This window comes from Globicephala melas, chromosome 8, assembly GCF_963455315.2.
Source record: "Globicephala melas chromosome 8, mGloMel1.2, whole genome shotgun sequence".
In the NCBI taxonomy this organism is placed as follows: Eukaryota; Metazoa; Chordata; class Mammalia; order Artiodactyla; family Delphinidae; genus Globicephala; species Globicephala melas.
Genome location: NC_083321.1, coordinates 46,326,374 through 46,347,929, shown reverse-complemented (window position 1 = coordinate 46,347,929; position 21,556 = coordinate 46,326,374). Strand labels below are relative to the sequence as shown.

General features: G+C 45.7%; 1 protein-coding gene across 7 annotated transcripts in view; it reads right to left on the bottom strand.

Annotated features, from left to right (window-relative positions):
* The window catches only part of DENND2B (DENN domain containing 2B), a 174,547-nt gene that overhangs the window by 42,596 nt on the left and 110,395 nt on the right, over nucleotides 1-21,556 (bottom strand). For 6 of the 7 annotated variants that reach the window (XM_060303535.2, XM_060303536.2, XM_060303537.2 and 3 more), the window contains one exon: nucleotides 8,933-9,037. In XM_060303535.2, the coding sequence (XP_060159518.1) occupies nucleotides 8,933-9,012 (80 nt within the window). In that variant the 5' untranslated portion in view covers nucleotides 9,013-9,037. Of the gene's footprint in view, nucleotides 1-8,932; nucleotides 9,038-12,472; nucleotides 12,532-21,556 lie in introns of all 7 variants that reach the window. The other variant, XM_060303539.2, reaches the window with a different exon arrangement.

Here is a 21,556-nt window from a genome sequence, read left to right as displayed (position 1 = left end):
ATGGCTTTGACTCCTGCATATATTTCCAATTCATTCCACAGAGGGAAGAAAAGATCCAGAGATGTTCTTTCTTCCTGTCCTTCAAGCATCTGGATCCAGCTTCCTCCCCAACCTCAATGATCTACTCAATGCCTAAGTCCTATCAATTCTACGTCCTTCATATCTCTCAGATCTGTCCCTCCTGTGCCATTCCCACTGCTACTGCTGCTGCCTTGATTCAGATCTTATCTACCGGGACCATTCACACAAGCTCTCAACTTCTCTCTCTGTCTTCCGTCTTAACCCAGTTCCAAGTCCATCCTCTCGTCTCCTGACATCTTTCAAAAATACAAAACTCATCATGCTTCAAACTCCCCACCATATACAGAATGAAATGCAAATTCATTGGAATGGATCACAAGGCCCCCATGATGTGGTCCCTATTTTTCCTTTATCATTTCATACTGTCTTTTCCTCCAAACAAGTCTGCATCCCACTCTTAGTCACATCAAACTCCTTGCTTTTCACAACTTTAGGCCTTCATGCATTCAATATTCCCTTTGCCTGCAGTGCTGCCTTGTGTCCACTTACATGTCTCTGTAACTCCTCTATGGGATCTCTCTTCACCCTACCCCCTCACCCAGGTGGAGATGTCTGATTTTTGATGCCTCCACTGTGCCTGGAAAAATGTCTACTACGGTACTTTACTGGACTATATTTTTCCTCACCTGCCTCCCTTACTAGACTATGAGTGAAGTACTTGAAGGTGGTGACAGGGTCTTATTAATCTTGATATAACCTGCTCTTTGTACTGCATCTAGAATTTAGTAGGAATTAATGCATTTGTGCTGAGTGACTAAATGAATGAATACAAAAATAAATGATTAAAACCTAGGTCTCCTTATTACTCCTCAGGGTACTGTTTACAGACTTCACTGCCTCTCTCTTTGTGCCATATGACCTGAAGAACAACACAGAAAGGTACATAAAGCACTTAGTGCAGCCCAGCATGGCTGTCAGTCCCTAAAGCCCTCTCCCATAAGGCAAAAATCGTACCCTAGACCAAGAGTCTAGAGACCTGGGTTCTGCTCTGGTCCTGGTTCCATCACTTCCTGGATGGGTTCATAAGCAAAGTCACCTGAATTAATTCTCTGAGCCTCAGGTTCTTTTTTTTTTTTTTTTTTAAAGAATGGTTAAATACATGTATGTACGTATGTATGTACATATGTATGTATGTATGCATTTATTTTTTACCACACCACGTGGCTTGTGGGATCTTAGTTCCCCGACCAGGGATCAAACCCGTGCCCCCTGCCTTGGAAACATGGAGTCTTAACGACTGGACCGCCAGGGAAGTTCCCTCAGGTTCTTTATCTACAAAACAGGAGGAAAACACTTGCTCTGAGTATCCTCACATACTAGCTGTGTGACTAAAATGATGTAAATTTTAAAAATGTTTGAACACCGTTAAAAGTTCCGTGAAGACAGGAGAAATATAAAAGAAAAGTAAATACACAGCAGCTAAGACACTTAATATGCTGCTCTTATCACCTCTTTACTGCTCTTTATTCTAAAATCTCAGAGCTTGCCCCTGGGGAGGCAGACACTGTGAAACTGGGCCCTTGTGCCACCACCTTGTCAGCAGGCAGCCAGCTCTGCTCCTCAGCAAAGGCGTGGATGCCAACGCTGCAGCACATGACTGGCCAAATCCAACATTTACAAGAGAGGGAGTAAGATAAACAGATAGAAGGAGAAAGAGAGAAAGGGGGCGGGGGAGAATGCAAAGGAAATTTAACAGAGGAGCATAAGCACACACACACACACACATGAACACACACACACACACACACACATGCACATGCACACACACAGACAAACGTATAAGACAAGTGAGTAGGACAGAAAGGCCATGAACTAAGGTAGAATGAGAAACAAACTTAAAGAGAGGGCAACGTGTGTGTGCTCATGCCCGTGCGCATGTACAGACAGAAAGTGAGAGTTAAAGTGCAAAATACGTGCCCTTCCCTCCAGTACTGTTTCACAAGAATACAACCTAACCCTTGGGTTAGTGACCTGGGCATCCTCCAGTAACACAGCAGGAAGCATGCATGCCAAGGGACACCCCATATATTGTCAAGGTCACCTAGGGACCTTTTGGGAGGGAAGGCTGTCTTTAGTCCTTGATGACAAGACAGTTCTGAGCTCAGCATGCTCTGGCCACAGAGCTCCTGAAGTGTCAGTATCAGGAAGCAAACCAAATTGGGGCCAGTTGGAGAAGGCTCCTGGGAGTCCAGGAAACAGCCCCAGAGGCACCAAGATGGGCTGTGGGCTCCATGAAGCGAGCCTGTCCACAGATTAAGGTTACACAGGGCCCAGCTTCCAACATGCCTAGTCCCTACTGAGTCGGTGTCTAACCTGCTTCCAAATGAAACTGCCTGGGAGTTGGCCAACCACCATCCCAGGGCTGCTCAACTAAAGCAGGTCCTGGTGGCTCAGTGGGCAGCAGCATCCTCCCATCACTATGTGACCGCCCCAAGTCTGGAGATGGCATGCTCACTGCACTCCCCCAAGGCCATATTCTGAGGCATCCAGAAGGAGAAAAGGGAGGAAGTCTGCCTGAGTCCTATCAGCAAGTCCAGAAGTTTGTTCCCCAGGCCAGAGCAGGGGCTCAGTTCAGTAACGGACACCCCACTCTGGGACAAAAGTCAAAAAGTCAAAAAGAGAGTGACACTCACAACTTGACCGTCTTGCTCCCAAATGGCTGGAAGCCCTCAGTAGGGTCCAGGACAGCCTCATCCTCCAAGTGGGGCTACATCTGGACCACTACCTACAGAGACTCAAAGTCAATCACAGCTTGTCAGGGTAAGTAGAACAGTAGCTAGGGTCAGAGCAGAAACTGAGTCACCTTGTCACCTCCAGAAAGCACATCTACCTGCCTGTCATCTAGCTGATTTCTAGGGAAGCACAAGGAGAATTGGTGAGCTCTTCTCTGGGAAGGAACCCCAAGTCCTCTAGGAAGTAATGGCAATGAACATAAAGAGAGCATTTATAAGACAGATGCCTTCTCTGAGACAGGTAAAAAAATGACGCCTTATGGGAACGTCCCCAATGCCCTAGGTCCAGCAAAAATGGAACTGCTGTATAAAGCAGAACCAGGCGTTACGCAAAGCCAAGAGGGAGAGAAAGGTAGCTGCAGGAAACCATGCTAAAGACATTTGTGATGGTTTCAAAACATGGTCCCCAAATTCTTTGACATGCCTGCTGCCAACATGACCACTTCTCTTGAATCTGGGCTCTGTGATTGCTTGACCAATAGAATATGGTAGAACTGAATCTGTGCTACTTTTCAGGCCCAGGCCTCAGGAAACCAACAGCTTCTACTTCCTGTCTCTCAGGCTGTGAGAGAGCCCAGGGCATGTGGAGAGGGTAGGTGTTCTGACGGACAGTCTCAGCTGGGGTCCCAGCAACAGCCAGCATCAACCCCCAGACAGGTGAGGTAAGACGCCTCCAGGAAACACAAGCCCCTAGCCACTGAGTCACCCTAAGCCTTGAAGTCTTTCCAGCTGAGGTCCCAGACATCATGAGCAGGGAGCAGCCATCCCTGTGGTCTCTGTCTGAAATCCTAAACTACAGAGTCTGTGAGCAGAATCAAATGGTTGTTTCACACTATAAAATTTGGGATAGTTTTATAATGGTAGATACCTGACACAGATTTGGGTACCTAGAAGTGGAATGCTATTGACACAAAGTCCTAAAACATTGACCGTGGGACTGGGTGATGGTTGTTGGGGGTGCTTAAGGCAAAAATAAGGAAAACGTTAGAAGCTAGAGGAAAGGGGACCCTCATAATGTTGAAAAGTTTGGCAACTCTGTCACCTGTGGTAACATGGAAAATAGGAAGTATATCTAATATATTAGATGAACTAGCCAAAGACATTTCCAGGCAGAGTGCCAAAGGTGCCCTCTGACTCCTCGCTGTCTCTAGTGAAAGGAAAAAGAGATGAGCCAAACAGGGAACCGTTTTCAAACAAAATTTAAAGGAAACATAAACGAGAAAGGGCTTTCTGAGTTAGAAAATATAACTTGTTTCAGTCTCTGTCTCTCTAGACAAGAAAAAATTCTCAAATTAAAAAATGGTTTCCAGGGCTTCCCTGGTGGCGCAGTGGTTGAGAGTCCGCCTACCGATGCAGGGGGCACGGGTTTGTGCCCCGGTCCGGGAAGATCCCACATGCCGCGGAGCGGCTGGGCCCGTGAGCCATGGCTGCTGAGCCTGCGTGTCCGGAGCGTGTGCTCCGCAACGGGAGAAGTCGCAACAGTGAGAGGCCCGCGTACCGAAAAAAAACAAAACAAAACAAAACAAAAAAAACGGTTTCCAGATTGTGGTGACAGTTACACTCCGTGGGTGTGTGTATGTGTGTATATGAACTCATCAAATTGAAAACTTTATTCTTTTGGTTTTTTGTTTTGTTTTGTTTTAACATCTTTATTGGAGTATAACTGCTTTACAATGGTGTGTTAGTTTCAAACTGAAAACTTTAAATTGCATTTATGGTACTTTAATTATCCCTCAATAAATCTTTTTAAAAAAATCTAGAGTGGGACTGAAAGATCCTTTGCCAAGACCTAAGGAAGATTTAAAGTACTGCCTCACAGACTCTTACACACAGACAGACAAAAGGCCTTCTAAGGACCTTAAGGGTGAGCCCTGAAGATCCTCTGTAAATAATAAGGCCTCTAAGACTCTTAACAACCAGTGTCCCATAGCAATCTCACAGGGAAAAATCCACTTATCCACCTTCTGAGGTACTACAAGTGCCATGTGGAGGCTCTAAACCAAGGGCTCTAAGAGTGAATACAGAGAGGGGAGGGGAATCCTTCCTAGCTGAGTGGTCAAGAAAAGGACTGGGAGGGAAGTAACATCTGCATCCAGACTGGCAGAAATGTAAGGTTTGCATTAGAGAGCAGTGCAAGATTAAGACAGAAAGAAAAACCAGGGTTTTTTATGGAAGCCTTACAAAGCAAGCCAAGTTTGACTGTATCATAGATGACAGTAGTTTTTGAGCAGGGAAATCCCAGTCATGTTTATAGGGAGGTGAATGTAGAGGTACAATAAAATAACAGAAGGAACAGGAGAGCTAGGCTTGCGTTCTTCCCCCCATTAGCTTTGTATCCTTGGGGAGTACCTCCTCTTCTCTGTGTCTGTTAGCCAAACTGTCAAACAAGTGGGTGAGACCAAATGAGCTCCAAGGTTCCTCTTCAGCTCTGCCTTTCTCAGAGTCTATGGACTGAATGGAAAGGGAATCCAAAGTTAACAAGACCTATCATGGAAGATACTATAAAGAGTCAAATAGTACAAGTAGCCTATGCTCTAAGAGGCTGATCTCCCAGCCATCTAAACAACTGGTCAACCAACAGTTAGTCTTCTAGGTACCAGGCACAGTTCCAGGCTCAGAGGAAACAGAAAGCAGTCAAAGTCCTTGACCCCAAGAAGTCTACACTTTTACAGGCACCCAAGTTTCCCACACATACATCCAGAGGTAAGGTTTCCAAAACACAATACAGACAGCCTATATTTGCAAGTCACAATGATCCAGATGCTGGAGTTTCACAGTGAAGAAGCTGTTGAGGAAATAAGCAGACATGACAAGTCTTCTGAGAACAGCCCCTGCTGCCTGCCAAGTCTCACAGTACAAGTGAAATCTCCTGAGAGCAACAAGTGGCAAAGTTTACCCCATCTAGATGGCCGAACTAGCTCTCAACATAACACTTTCTTAGCAACCATTAGCATGACCATTTCTTTTTTTTTTGGCTGCGTTGGGTTTTTCGTTGCTGCATGCAGGCTTTCTCTAGTTGCGGTGAGCGGGGGCTACTCTTGGTTGAAGTGTGCGGGCTTCTCATTGCGGTGGCTTCTCTTGTAGCGGAGCACGGGCTCTAGGTGCACGGGCTTCAGTAGTTGTGGCATGCGGGCTTCCGTAGTTGTGGCTCGCCGGCTCTAGAGCACAGGCTCAGGAATTGTGGCGCACGGGCTCAGTTGCTTTGCGGCATGTGGGATCTTCCCAGATCAGGAATCGAACCCGTGTCCCCTGCGTTGGCAGGTGGATTCTTAACCACTGTGCCACCAAGGAAGCCCAGCATGACCATTTCTTAGCAAGCAAGTCACTAAGCTGCTTCTGGTCCCACCCAGGTCATCAACACCAACATCATAAAGCCTGACCTCTGGAATTCAGAGGAGCTTTGAGAATCTCACCTCCCACCCCCAGAAATGGATGCAGCCAAATCTAACGAGCTGGAGTGGGAACAGCCTGCGGGGAGGTGAAGCAGCTAAGGGTGAAGCAACGTGACCCTTTGTCCTCACTAACAGAGAGAAAGGGAAGCCTGCTCCAGGAGACCAAAATATAGCAAAGAACAAAACTTTGGTGGTAAAACGAGAGGTTCACGTTTCCTCCTCCTGCATATCCTGCCAAATCAAGAATGGGCTATAAAGGAAAAGGAAGAGAATAAACTAGCAAAACACTCCTAAGAACCTAATAATGGAATGGAATCTAGGATCTTTACCCCAAACTAGCTTAGTGGTGGCACCAGGTGAAGTCTTATTCAAATTAAGGATATGGCCTTGCAAATACATATCTTGGCAGTTCCACAGGGTCCCATTTGCCCGTCCCCACCAGTTTTCCATGCCCCAAAGTACCCCTTCCCCCAAAGCTAGATACAAATGCCTCTCAGTATCATCAGCTTCCTCTGCCTCCATGTGGATGATGTGGAGGTCCCCAAAGCAGCCAGGGTTCAAAGGCCCAGCTTTCCAAGGTCCTAGCACCCCTGCACTTCCCAACCAAAGTTCCGGTCATACCTGGGAGTCTTTTCTCACTGGAACTCCTGGGCTGGCAATGATTAAAGGGCCCCAGGTCACAGGCAAATGTCTATCGAAAGGTCAGACTAAGAAATCTGGGTGCCAAGGTCATTAATCCAAACTGTAAAAGCCTTGAAAAAAGAGAATGGATCATCCCCCCCCTTTTCCTCTTTTTGTTTTTCAAAATTGTCATCTGGTAGTTTCTCTGTCCACCAAAGAGCCCAGCACCTCGGAGGAGAGCCCTCAGAGTTCACTGACAACTTCCTAAGAACAGTCCCAGATTTGGCTGGGGGTGAAAGCAGCCAGAGAAACCACCAGATGACAATTTTGAAATAATAACAACTACCGTCCAGCAGTAGCCTCTGAGAGAAGACTGTAGCTAGCCACAGAGGCCTGTGACTCCATGCCAAAAGCCCAGGAGAGGAGGGAGGGAAGCGGAAAGGTGGCAGGAAGGAAGGGAAGTGAAGACTTGGCAGGGAAAAATGCCTTTTTTTAGGCACATCAGAGGCTCAGATATTTACAAATACCATCCGTCATGTTATGATGGCAGGCAGGCTGGGAAGCTAAAGGAAGAGCAATTTCTAAAAATGTTTAAAACATGTAGGTATATACTCCAAATAGAAACTAGGGTGCCTGTCAGCAGTTCTGATTCTGCTTTGTCACTTTATGTAAACACTGCATCTCCCATCCCGGTCCCCACAAAGCGGAAATTAGAAGAAAAAAAGAATACTTGAAGGAGCTGAGGGCTGCTGGGTACAGTAATTTCTAATTCAGGTTCTAAATATACTATTTCTTTTAATTTAAGAATAAAATGGTAAAATCACACACAATGCTTATTTCACCCATACAGTCTCATATAAAAAAGTTGGGAACCTTAATTCCCAGTCTCTATCTGCCAACTCAGAGGCAGACTGCAGAGTAAGAAATGCCACCAGACTCGGGGGGGAGGGGGGAGCCCAGCAAAGTGGTTCCTGAAAAGTAGATAATGGGAGACAAAGACTCTGAGATCTAGACCTGTTTCTGCCTTGGCCACCGACACACCCTGGGATAGGTCAGTTTTTCTATCTGCTTTACCCAAGAGTTTGTTGGTGCCTGCCATCCTCAGCCTCACCCAGTTCAGGGAAGCAAGCACGCAAGCAACTCTAGTCCAGGTTAGACGGGGTGCGTGCGCAGGGGGTGTTCTCACTGGTCTTGCTGCCACAGAGTAGATATTCAATTTGTTTGTCTAAGCCCCAAGCTCTAACAAGTCATAATCTACCAATTTCTGTTCGGTTGGCACAGTCAATCCAGACCATTTCCACTGGGACCAAACTGCATATATGGTGTACAGAATTCCTCTTGCCTCATTCACGCCAGTCACTCCCCAGGGGCCACATCCTATGCCCCATTCTATCAACCATACCTGGATATTAGCTCTGAGTGAACCAAACATCTACCACTACCTCTGGCCAGACGTGACTGTGTGCCACACTCCACTGGACTCAGCCTGGTAACGCACAGCCCAGACCTCCAGGAAGGAACTAGCCCGATCCCAGGGTAAGATGAGCATCCTTCTCATCACTATCCATTCTAGCGGCTGAGGTTCCAAAGGCCAAATCTGCCCAACTGAGATTCAGCAGAAGGGGCTATGAAGGGTATGTGGCTTTAATAAAAGAGGTTCTTCTAGGACATCAGCATCCAGCCTTGGCCAAGACCTGAGAAGCCCTGGTGAGGGTTGTACAGCTAGCTATCTGCCAGCTCTGGAAGCTTCTACCCCACCCCCGGGAGGAAGCTAACATTTACTGAGTGGCTTTTTGCCAGGCACTATGCTAAGCACTGACATATATTATCTCATTTAATCCTCACAGAAACTCTGTGAGATAAGTACTATTATTATTTTACAGATGAGTAACCAAAATGTTAGAGGGCATAAGAAAATGCCCTGAGATCTCACTATTTGGTAAGCAGTTAAAGTTTGGCCCAGATTGTGCACCTCTATGACTGTCAGAATCATGATGATAATCATTGACATTTGGCAGGAATCCTATCCAGGACACAGGTCACTAGGTGTCCTTTGATGTTACCTTCCAGTGAGCCCCATTCCCTTAGCAGTGCTCCCCGACTCACCTGCTCAGGGTCCCTCGAGGGGCCTTAGTGCCTCCAGCTCCGTGGGTGATACTGGAATTCTTGTTGGCAGTCATGGTCATTTCTGCTCTCTGCAAACACAGAGCCCTGCAAAGAAGACAAGACCTATAAGCCAAGTTTCCATGGGCAGCAAAAAGCACCTCAAACATTTCCAGATGACCTCCAAAACTGCCAACAGGGTTTCTGTGGTGGTTAGCAGGAACCACTTTCCCACATATATTTAATTTCATGTGTTACAGATTAAGAGCCTCAAGGGATCCCTGATCTGGGTTGGGGAAGAGTCTGTGAGCTAACAGATAACTTATCACTTCACAGAAAATGATTTTAAAAACTCCATTTCCATCCTGCTTCGTCTCATTTCTTAAGTTAGAGTTTCCCAAACTTCTGGCATGCCATACAGCCTTTATGAATTTTACCATATTTGCTTACCTCCTGAACAATCATTTATTCAATGTTTTTCTTTAATCAACTTGAAACTGACTTACTTTTCTTAAAATAGTTAATCTTGTTCTAAACAATTAATCATTGACAAATATTTACTGAGTGAGCACCCATGTCCTAGGCACTGCCATCCAGCAAAGAATGAAACAAAGTCTCTGCTCTCATGAAGCTTACATCCTTATGGAGGGAAACAGACAATAAGCAGGCACAAGTCATGTGTGTGATACATAAGTGTACATTTGTGTATAATATGTATAGTGATAAGTGGTAGGAAGAAAACATGAAGCAAGGTAGAGGGAGAGTGAAGAAGATTTGTTTTTTAAAATAGGATGTTCAGGGAAGAACATCCTGATAAAGTGACATCTGAGCCAGAAACCACAGTTATGAGTTATCATATTTTTAACATTAAAATATGATAAACTTAATATACTTTAAGGTATTTAAGTATTTACAAAGTGAAAAATGTCTGTACATGTACCATATACAGTTAGCTAATATAGTAACATTATTTTATGCTAAAATAATAAAAGGAAGAAAAATGTTAAAACTTAAGGGTACATCCAGACTGGAAATTGTCTCCTATTTGCAGATGGTATTATCCTCCATGTAGAAAATCATAACAATTCCACTAAAACACTCTTAAACTAACGTATAAAGTCAAGCAAGTTTGCAGGATACAAAGTAATATTTAAAAAATCAATTTTCTTTCTACATACCAGCAATGAACAATCTGAAAATGAAATTTTAAAAATTCCATTAATAATAGCAGCAAAAAGAATAAAATACTTAGGAATAAACTTAACAAAAGAAGTGCAAGACGTATGCACTACAAACTACAAAACATCACGGAAAGAAATTAAAGAAGATATAAATAAATAGAAAGGCATCCCAGGTTCATGATCGGAGAACTCCAAGTTGTTAAGATGGCAAGATTCCCCGAATTGATCTACAGACTGAACAGAATACTCATCAACTGCAGAAATTGACAAGCTGATCCTAAAATTTTGTGGCAGTGCAAGGGACCCAGAGCAGTCAAAACCATCTTGAAAAAGAAGAATAAAGTTGGAGGACTCGCACTCACCAATTTCAAAGCATACTACAAAGCCATGGTAATCAAGACAGTGTGCACAGATGTAAGAACAGAAATAGAAATCAACAGAATAGAATTGAGAGTTGAGAAATAAACCCATACATTTACGGTTAATTGATTTTCAACAAGGATGCTAAGACAATTCAAGAGGGAAAGAAGAGTCTGGTTTTTTTTTTTTTTGCGGTATGTGGGCCTCTCACTGTTGTGGCCTCTCCCATTGCGGAGCACAGGCTTCAGACACGCAGGCTCAACGGCCATGGCTCACGGGCCCAGCCACTCCGCGGCATGTGGGATCTTCCCAGACCGGGGCACGAACCCGTGTCCCCTGCATTGGCAGGCGGACTCTCAACCACTGAGCCACCAGGAAAGCCCAGAATAGTCTTTTCAGACAACTGGACATTAATATACAAAAGAATAAAGCAGGACCCTTATCCTTATACTATACAAAAAAAAGTAAAAATGGATTATAGACCTAAATTTAAGAGTTCAAATGACAAAAGCAAAGCCTGGAATACAACATAGAGGTAAAGCTTTGTAACACTGGATTAGGCAACAGTTTCTTAGATATGACACAAGCAACAAAAGAAAAAAGATATAAACTGTATTATACTAAATAAAAAACTTTTGTGCTGTAAAAAATACCACAAGAAAGTAAAAAGACTCCCACAGAATGGGAGAATTATTTGCAAATCATATATATCTGCTAAGCAACTTGTATCTAGAATACATAAAGAACTCTTCCAACTCAATAATAAAAAGACATAATCTAATTTAAAAGTAGACAAACAGAACACACCATTGTAAAGCAATGATACTCCAATAAAGATGTTAAAAAAAAAGTAGACAAAGAATTTAAACAGACATTTCTCCAAAGATATAAAGTTGGCTAAGAAGCACATGAAACAATGTTCAACATCACTAGTCATTAGGGAAATACAAATCAAAACCACAGTGAGGTATTACTTCACACCACCAGGATGACTCCAGTCAAAAAGATAAAAACAAGTGCTAGTGAGACTGTGGAGAAACGAAAACCTTCATTCACTGCTGGTGGAAATGTAAAATTGTGCAGCCACTTTGGAAAATACTTTGGCAGTTCCTCAAAAAGGGATACATAGAGTTACCATAAAACTCAGCATGATTCACCCCTGGGTATACAGCCAAGAGAAATGAAAACATGTCCACACAAATACTCATACCAATGTTCATAATAGCCAGAAAGTGGAAACAACTCAAATGTCCATCAGTGGACGAATGCATTAACGAAGTGTCGTATATCCATAAAATGGAATATTATTCAGACATAAAAAGGAGACATTCCACAACATGGATGAACTCTCATGCCATTTTTATGAAATGTACAGAATAGGCAAATCTGCAGAGACAGAAAATAAATTAATGGCTGCTTAGGGTTGAGTTGAGGGTAGGAGAATGGGGAGTGACTGCAATGAGTATGGGTTTTCTTTTGGGGGAGTGAAAAAAAGTTCTGAAATTAGATAAACAGTGGTGATGGTTGCATAACTGTGAATATATTTTAAAAATGAATTGTACACATAACACAAGTGAATTTTATGGTATGTGAATTATATCTCAATTTAGATGTTAAAAAAAACTTAAAAAAAATTTTAAGTCCCTTGGAGAATAGATGTGAGAGACAACAGTAATTCACAGTATCTCTAATGTGAATGTGGACTCTGTTCTGGGCCAACAGCACCTTCACAGACGCTGAACAGTTCAGGAACAATAGTTCTCTCACTCTGATTGGCATTCTCATCACACTGACCAAAATGAAGTATGTTTGGATGTGGAAGTTAAACATATTTATTTATGGCCACTAATGACCTTAATCCTGGAGGCCATCTTACTTATTAACTTGGTGCAAATAAGTGATTGGTTTCGATGATAAAAAATAAGCCAGACCCTAATTCTTGATATCATTTATAATTCTTTCCTAATTTCAACATGAAATGCACTCTCTCTAATTTCCTTACCTGTATACAATCTCTCAAGGTTGTCGTTTTGGTGATGGTAGTGGTGAGTGAAGCGGGAGCTGGAAGGGAGGAAGAAGCCCGTAGGTGCTAGCAATGGTGATAGCAATGAAACATCCCCCACGATGCTTTTAGAGAAAGAAAACAAACCCTGAGCCTCATTTTTATCCTTCATGAAAAGCCTTCCCGGGCTTCCCTGGTGGCGCAGTGTTGAGAATCCGCCTGCCAATGCAGGGGACACGGGTTCGAGCCCTGGTCCAGGAAGATCCCACATGCCGCGGAGCAACTAAGCCCGTGTGCCACAACTACTGAGTCTGCGCTCTAGAGCCCGTGCTACTGAGCCAGGGTGCTGCAACTAAGGAAGCCCGCGCACCTACAGCCTGTGCTCCACAACGAGAAGCCACCGCAGTGAGAAGCCCGCGCACCTCAACGAGGAGTAGCTCCCGCTCGCAGCACGCAAAGACCCAATGCAGCCAAAAATACAATAAATAAATTTAAAACAAAAACAAAGAAAAGCCTTCCCTACCTATTGAGGAAAAAATCTTTATAAACTTAAGTATATAGCATAATGTTAGTATGAGGAGAAGGAAGAAGGGGAGTCAATCCTGCCACCAGAGCACCTGTGCACGCCGGCTCTGGTGAGATATTCTTTACCTGCACCAGCCAAGGGCCAAGTTAAGTGCTTGGCGTATGGCTGTGTGTGTTAAACAGAAAGAAGGGAAAGGAGAGGCAGCCTCTGGAAGCTTTCCCAGACCAGTTCTCAGGGTCCTTAGGGAGCACAGTGCTACAAGGAATCAACTTGCTAAGCATCAGCTTTCAACTGTGCCCATGGTAACAATGGTCACAATAATCATCAGAACCCATCATAACAACACTGGACATGCTCTACCAGCTCCAGGGCAGGCCCTCAGGGAAAGGAGAGAAGATTTGTGGAAAGACCAGAAACTGAAATATATTAAAAGAACATGATGAAAAATATATTCTTTCCTTCCCTGAATTTCTGATCTAAAATGCTCTGAAATGCAATCATATACTTGAATATGAGAACACAGAGCCAACTTAGTCAGAAGGAAGAATGTAGATAGCTGTGATTTTTGCTTAGGCCAAGAAGAAAAATCCTGTGAAGATGCAACCAAGAGAGGAGTGGGTCAAAACTACCAGGCCCACGGCATTAGCCCTTGGTCACACTTCTGCAAGAACACAGCTGCTATTCTCAGCAGTGGCCCAGGAGTTGAGGCATCTTGGGCAGGCACTGCTGAGAACCCCAGGAGAGCCTACTAAGTCAGAGATGCTTACTTGCTGTGCTCCCTCCCACCTGCTCTCTCTAGCCAGGTCTACCAGGTTCAGGGAATAATCCAGCGGCCTGAGGAACTAAGGACCAGGCTAACCCTTTACACCTGAAGCGCAGACTTGAGCACTCTGCATGGCAGGCTTCCTGGGAGACACTGCTTCTCCCAAGGCCCTAAGCGCCGCCCCAGGCTCCCATCTGTGCTTTCAGCCTGATTGCTTGGCTAGTCTGGCTGCAAAGAGAGAGACACTCCCAAGGAAAAGAAACACCCACCGGGAATAGAGCAGAGAAGCCAAGAGGATGAGAGGTGTTTTGCTAGCTCCCAGGCCCATCAACGGCAAAAACTACATGTTTGGAAAATGAAATTGTTCATTTAGCATCTACCACCGATCACGAATTGCTCAAAACCCCAGCTCTGACAAATTACAGGCAACTATCTGAAGAGTTACAACCCAGAGAAAGGAACAGAATAAGGTACCACTAGAACTTCTCTACAAACTCTGCATCGAGACAGAGACCACAGTCCCAGGTTCTCAAGGTGCAGTGAGAAGGACACCCAGCCTGGAGTCAGCCCAACCCTGCCTCTAGCAACTGCTGGCCAAGGGTCATCGTACACGTGAGTTTCGAGGACTCAACATTCTCGCTATAAGAGCAATAATAATGACATGACCTACCTCACGTGATTATTATTCTGGCACACTGAAGCTTAATAAATCATTTTTCTTCCAGATCATGCTTCTCTACGTATTTGGAAGACACCCTCTCCATTCCCAAGCTAGATTCATTTTTCAGACTCCCCGGCACTGCCATCCAATCCATTTACTCTATGCTAGGCACTGTGCAAGGTACTAGGATATGAAAATGGACAGATACAGTCCCTGCCCTGGAAAAGCTAACTGTAAAGGGAGAAAAGTGAAGGAAAAAGTGGACTCTATGAAGGCCTTATAGAGAGGTGACATTTGAAAGTAAGCCTTCACCTGTTTGTTACCCATGGTAAAGAGGACTTAAGAAAAAAAGCAAAGGCACATTTATTATCAAAGGTGCTGCTAGATTCTTTATAAAATTATAATAGCTAAAGTTATAAGCATTTTAAAGGATTAAATCATTTAATCCTTGTGACAACCCTACGAAGTGGGTACTATTATTATTTACACGTTACCAAGGAAACCAAGGTACAGAGCAGTTAAATCGCTTGTCCCAAGTCACACAGCTAGAAAGTGGCAAGGCAGGAATTTGAGCCCAGGTGGCCTGCACCAGCGCCCTTGCGGCTCTGAGTCAGCACTCTGCATGGCCTCCAATCATCTTGCATTTCAGCTCTCACCATCCCATGACGTAGTGATAATACAGGCCCAATTTTCCAATCAGGAAATTGAGATTGAGAGAGATTAAATGATTGGCCCAAGATCACTCACCTAGTGAAGGAATAGGGCAGGACAGTGGACTCAGCTCTGACTCCACTGTCCACTTACTTTTCTTAACATTGATGGGGCTGCTTGTTAAAAATGCAGAATCCCAGGTCCCACCTCCCCCTCTTGAACGGAGCCTAGGAATTTGTATGTTCAGGAAGCACTTCAGGCTAGTGTTACACGCCTGTAAGTGTGAAAACTTGAGTACCACAATGTGCTGAGGACTTGTAAAGGTATGAAGGGTCACTACTGACCATCCTCCCAAGAGTCTGCCCAGCTGTGAGCAAATACAAGATGGACACTCGATCCTCTTCCTCCTCCCACCCCCCCAGCTTCTTCCACCTGCACAGACCCACCGACCCTCAACAAAGGAGAAGGCATGTCACAGGATCCAGTGAAAGCATTATCAATGTCTGCTCTAAACAGTTCCCTCAGTCTTTGTTGTACTCTGAGTTCTTGTATCTCAAACAGCTCTTCCTGCCACCCACCCCTGGTAGCTAACAACCGCTTTCCTCACTTTCCCCTCACTTCCAAACTCCTGGGAAAAAAGAGTTTATACCCGAAGATATTAACTGGTGGTTTGCAAGAGCAAAACTATGTTCCATTTGGTTTTCCCTTCATTTTTTTAAAAAAAGTTGAATTGGTTATCAAACGTTTTAAACATTGGGTGAGTATAAATGAAATGCAAATAAAAATTCAGATTCTGGCTTCTCTTGAAAAATTAGAAAACCTGCCATCACCGTCTGCATTTCTATATGGCAGCAGTTGGCAGTCCAGTTAGATGTAGCAAGCTCTCTCCGAATTACCACTGTCCCTCCCCACCCAACGCCTACAGGTGGCTAGCTTTGCTCAGCTCTGTGGCCTGACTCTCCCAGTCAGCAGGTGAGTGCTGTGTCCCACGTCCCGTCCCGGCAAGGAAGGGGTAGGGGGCACTGCCCTGGGAGCAGCCACACAAAGCCTCCTGGAGGGCTGGGCTTGAGCAGTGCAGGGAGGAGCCTATGCCGGCCGCTTGAAACCCTCCATCTACTGCCCTCGCTGCCACTGGAGGAAAGACCCTCTGGAAGGCTCCCTGCTGTCACTCAGGCCAGCCTGCATCTTGCAGTTGTCTCTCCAGCTCCCTCAGTGCTCCCTCTCCCTACCATCCAGTCTCATCACCCAATCCACAGATGCTCTGCCCGGGTCTGAGAAGGGATCCCTTAGAGGTCAGTCTCTGAAGGGAGCTCCTTCTGAGGGGTGCCCAGCCTCTAAGAATGGACCTTACTTTCCTAGAGCAAAAAACTGTTTCCCCTCGTTAAGTGACATTTCTAAATGTCTGTGTGGTACTTTTCCGCAGGCCTAATTTCGGACATGACAGTATGCCTCGCCCCTGAGGAGGAGACATTTGAGCCCTGAGAGCGCTGAAGAACAGATGCAAGTGTTTGGAGGGAAGCCTCCCGTTCTGCTGGGGTTAATAAGGTCGCCACTGAGAGGAAACACAAACACTGCCCAGCACCCTACTTGTCTGGTCTAGGTAAGAAGTCAGGAGCCACCCCCCGCCCGCCGCCGGCAAAGGAAACCTCTAAAGCACATGAGAGAATTTCTGCCCACGTCGACATTCCACTGATCTCTTAAGCAATCTCTGGTGCGGAAGTAATAGCTTAGGAAGCAGCCCAGAGGGAAGGAGAAGGTGAGAAAGGGAACGGAACTCTGTGTGCCCCGAGAACCTGGCTTCAGCCCAGTCCGGCTCCGTACAGCTGTGGTCTGACTGCCCTGGAGTCAACCTGCTACTCACCCTGCCCAGGGAACACCTACCAGACTGTCCTCACCCCCTCACTGACTCCCTCCTGCTGCCCTTGGTCATCTAGGCCCTGCGGCAGGCCGAGCAGAAAAGGATCAGACTGGCAGCTCTCCCAGAGGAGGGCCTACGTCTCTCATTTCTTCCTCCAAGAGTCTCGGCAACCAGCACTGGCACCGCAAGTTTCAGGGAGGGTCATCATTAGAGAGAGTTCCTTTTAAGTACCCAAACCAGAGTTCTCGAAAGCGGGAGCGTTTGATTCTCCCTTTCTCTCCTGCAGGTGTCCTTGGACTGGGCCAAGGCGGGAGGCGCCTCATCTACCTTTCATAGCTCTGCCTGGACTGACAGCTCAGGCTCTGCTGTCGCGGCTCACCTGCACAGCCTTCCTAGGAAATTCAGCCATCCCACAGGTCCCCTGACATCCTGGCCCGCTCTGTCCCCACGCGGCTGAGAAAGCTGTAGGGCAGTGCTAGCTAGTTCTTCGCCATGTTTTGAACAATCCTCAGTACTTGGCAGAGACTTCTGCACATAAAAGACAGGCAAATAAACGTTAACTGATTTGCCAACTGATGGCAAAAGAGGGCCCCCAAGGAGTCAAAGGCCAGGAAGACAAAGGGCCCTAGAAATTCTAGCACTGGCCATATCCTTTAAGGTGCACTCTTCCGCTCCCCGAAGTCATGGCTGCAATAAATCCAATGAAAGGGAGGTTTCCAGCTGTAGGTGCCACCCAGTTGGATTGTCACCAGCAGGCCTTTTCCTCCCAGCCCTCAGCCAATCCTGTCTACCTCAGGAGTTTCAGTCTCCTCACAAGTGCCCCTATTATCTTCCAGGGTCCTCCTGCGGTAACAGTTCTCATCCAACACACCCATGAAGAAAGGCTGCTCCTGGGAAACCTGCCTTCACCTCCACGCTGGCTTTCTCCTCCCCCACCCCTCTTTTCCCCGCTTCCTTTCCTGACTCATTTCTCACTGGTTATCTGCCCACAACCTTGTCTTTGGTTCTGTTGTGCCTAAAGTCAAGGGGTTACACAAGGGAAAGGGGAGAAAGTGGGCTCAGAGGTTGGGTGGGTGGGTATCAAAAGCTGTAGAAAGGGAGCCAGGAAGGTTTTTCTCAAGTCTGTCCCCTAATTCCCTCCAAAGTTCCAGACCCCTTTTCTCCGTCGGCACTTCTACATACCTGGTACCTTGGATCTTTTCCATTCCAGCCCCAAGCTCTGGGGCTCTAGGTCCAGAAAGCCCTTTGAGCAAAAATGTTGAGGGGATTATGAGCCTGGTCAAGTGGAGAGGAACCAAGATTTGTTTTGCTGGGAGATCAGAAGAATTGCTGGGGGTTTTTACAGGTCCCTGTGAGGCTGAAATCTGTCTCAACCAGTCACAAAAAAGATGATTTTTGTTGTTGTTGTTGAATAACAACCAGAAAAAAATTAAGCTCTCTTTCCATCTCCTGACTGTCCACTTATCACTCCCACATCCTCTTTCCCAACTCTCCTCCCCAAAGAGGTCTTTAAGTTTGGGTTTTCAACCTCAACCATTTTCAATCCCTTTTCCTGCCAGATGGTCCTTCTCCAGTTCAGTACAGATTCTGTGGAGGTTTGAAGTTGGGTTTAAATGTTTCCTGAAAGCCTAAAATGGGGTGAGGGCTTGTTAGGCAATTCCAGGCCAAAGGAATCCTGGTTGCTTCCAAGACAGTTTTAAAAACCTAGACATGGCTGTTTCTGCCAGTCTGGAAACTCAGTCTCTCAGCGAGCGGCTTAACCCAGCTCTGCCAGGACGATGGAGCCCGCTCTGTTCATAGAACGGAGGCCTGCCCCACAAAGAGCCCTGCCCTCTTTCACCCTTGGCAAGAAGAACCTGGTGGGTCCTGTACACATGATGATGATTCCAAGGCCACAGACCTATCTCACACCAGTGCCTTCCCTCTGCCAGTCACAGCAGACTAACTGCCATTTCCTACACATGCCAAGAGTGTTCATGCCTCCAAGCTTTTATTCAACCAATTCCTTCCATCATCAAGTCCTCCACCACCATTCTTTCTTAAATATCCAGTTCAAATGTTGACTTCTTTCTGAAGCCTTTCCCAATCCTACGTCTTGACCTCATTCTCACCCTTCCCATGCTCTCCAGCCTAGCTGAACTCAACCTGACTGATGGCAAGATGCCTGCCCTGCTCCAGAAAAACACACCACCCACAAGCCAACTTTCTCAGAAGAGGACTAGGAAATAGTAAGGGCTAAAGGGACTGGGCAAGCCTCAATGCCTCCGTTTTCCTACCTGTAGTATAGGAAGAATACTCTACCTCTATAATGAGAACTTGAAGACCAATGAGAAGCCATGTATAAAAAACAGAGGATACTCAGAACCAAGAGGGAACATACTTGAAGTCTCTGGCTTTCCCCCAACTCTCAGCCTCAGGACCTCTTCTCTTGTCCTCACTCTCTTAGCTCTTACTCTGTTTCCTATTTCACTGAGAAAATAGAAACAATCAGAACAGACCCTCAATAAACTACCACCATCACATTTACCCACCACCAGCAACAGGGCAGATCTTGTCACTACTTCTGCTCAAAACCCTAACATGGATCCCAATCACTAAAAGTAAGAGCCAAAATCTTCACAATGACCTACAAGGTCTTCATCATCTAGGTCTCTATGAGATCTCTGACCTCATTTCAACTACTCTTTCCCTTTACGTTTTCCCCACCAGCCACACTATCTCCTTATTATTTCTTCAAATACACCAGGCACATTCCAACTCCGGGCCTCCACACCTGCTGTCCCCTGTAACTAGAACATACTCCCCCAAGAGAGCCTGCTCCCTCATCTCCCAGGTCTTTGGTCAGACATCATCATCTTAGTGAGGCCTTCCCTGGATCACACTAAAATTTAGTGTTAAGAAATTACTACTAGGGACTTCCCTGGTGGCTCAGTGGTTAAGAATCCGCCTTCCAATGCAGGGTACGCAGGTTCGATCCCTGGTCAGGGAACTAAGATCCCACATGCCGCAGGGCAGCTAAGCCCATGCGCCACAATTACTGAGCTTGCGCTCCTCAACTAGAGAGACCACGTGCCGCAAAACTACAGAGCCCACGCACTCTGGAACCTGCGTGCCACAACTAGAGAGAGAAAACCCACACACCACAACTAGAGAGAAGCCTGCACACCACAACAAAAGAGCCTGCATGCCTCAACGAGGACCCCGTGTGCCGCAGCCAAAAATAAATTAAATAAATAATAAATAAATCTTTTTTTAAAAAAAAAAAAGAAAAATTTTTTTAATGAAGAAACATTTGCCACCATTTCAGAGTGGCTCTACCCGGACAGAGTGAGCAGGCTGGGGGCTTCACTGTCCAGGCCCATCTTCCAAGCCCACCAGCCTTCCCAGTTCAGAGTCTGACCTACCCTCAGCAAGCACACCCACTCAGAAAACTGAAAAGTGGGCCACATCCTATGAACACCCAAAAGATTCGGGGCAGGGGTGGCTGCAGCCCCAGAACAACTGAAGTTGCTCTCTGCAAAGATTGCAATGATTTTCCTATTATAAAATGCAAAGATCCTTTCTCTGGGGCTTAATGAATCAGAGGACCTTCCTTTCCTCGTGTCTACTGTTTGGGACACTACTGATCAGCCCTCTCTGAAGCACTGTAATGTAGTTAACTCTCAATCTGGAGTACGGTCTCTGGGGGTAGCATTTTACCATCTGCCTGGAGGATCCTCACGCTCATCAAAAGAGGGCACAGGTTAAGAAAGGTTGGGGGAATACTGTCAGAGAAGTAGAGAGAGACAGGTGTGGCACCTAAGACTTCTATTTGTTTACGTACTTGAAGCCTCTGAGGGCATCTTCCCAGCCAGGCCCCCATGCTACTGTGCTATACTCTGGTCCTTGCCCTTGAGCAGCTCCCCATCCTGCCTGAGAGAGACAAGTAAAGAAAAGATTCTGGCACATTGTAACAAGAGCTGTGATAGATGTATGCACACAGAGTTCTGAGAGCAAGGAGAAAAGACACCTAATCAGATGGACAGGACGGAGGTAGGGGAGGACTTCTGGAGGAGACAAGAAGTAACACTGGGCTGAGTCTTGCAGGACTTGTGGAAGATAAAGAAGGCAGAAGAACACTGCTGCAAGCAGAAGAAAAACCATGAACAAAAGCCAAGGAGATCTTAGAGCAAGAACAGGACACAAAAGGCAATAACCATAGTAGAAAACATTGATAAATCAGACTACACTAAATAAGAACTCTGTTCATTAAAAAATGCCACTTAGAGAGTGAAAAAAGAACCTTTGGAGTGGGTACACAGGTTACAGAACTCAGCAGATTAGGAACATTAGATACACAGAGGAAACTTATCAAGAAGTAGAGTAACTCTCAAACTGCAGATCTTGGCCAGATCATTAGGGCTGAATTTCCCTTTGGATAAAAGTCTCAGTTTTGGAAGGGAGTAGAAGAAAGTGCACATACACAGCCAGGCTCTGCTAGTTCTAAGTATGCATTTATCTCATTTAATCTAGCTGTCATTATCTCTATTTTACGGATGAAGAAACTGAGGCTCGGACTTCCCTGGTGGCGCAATGGTTAAGAATCCACCTGCCAATGCAGGGGACACAGGTTCAAGCCCTGGTCT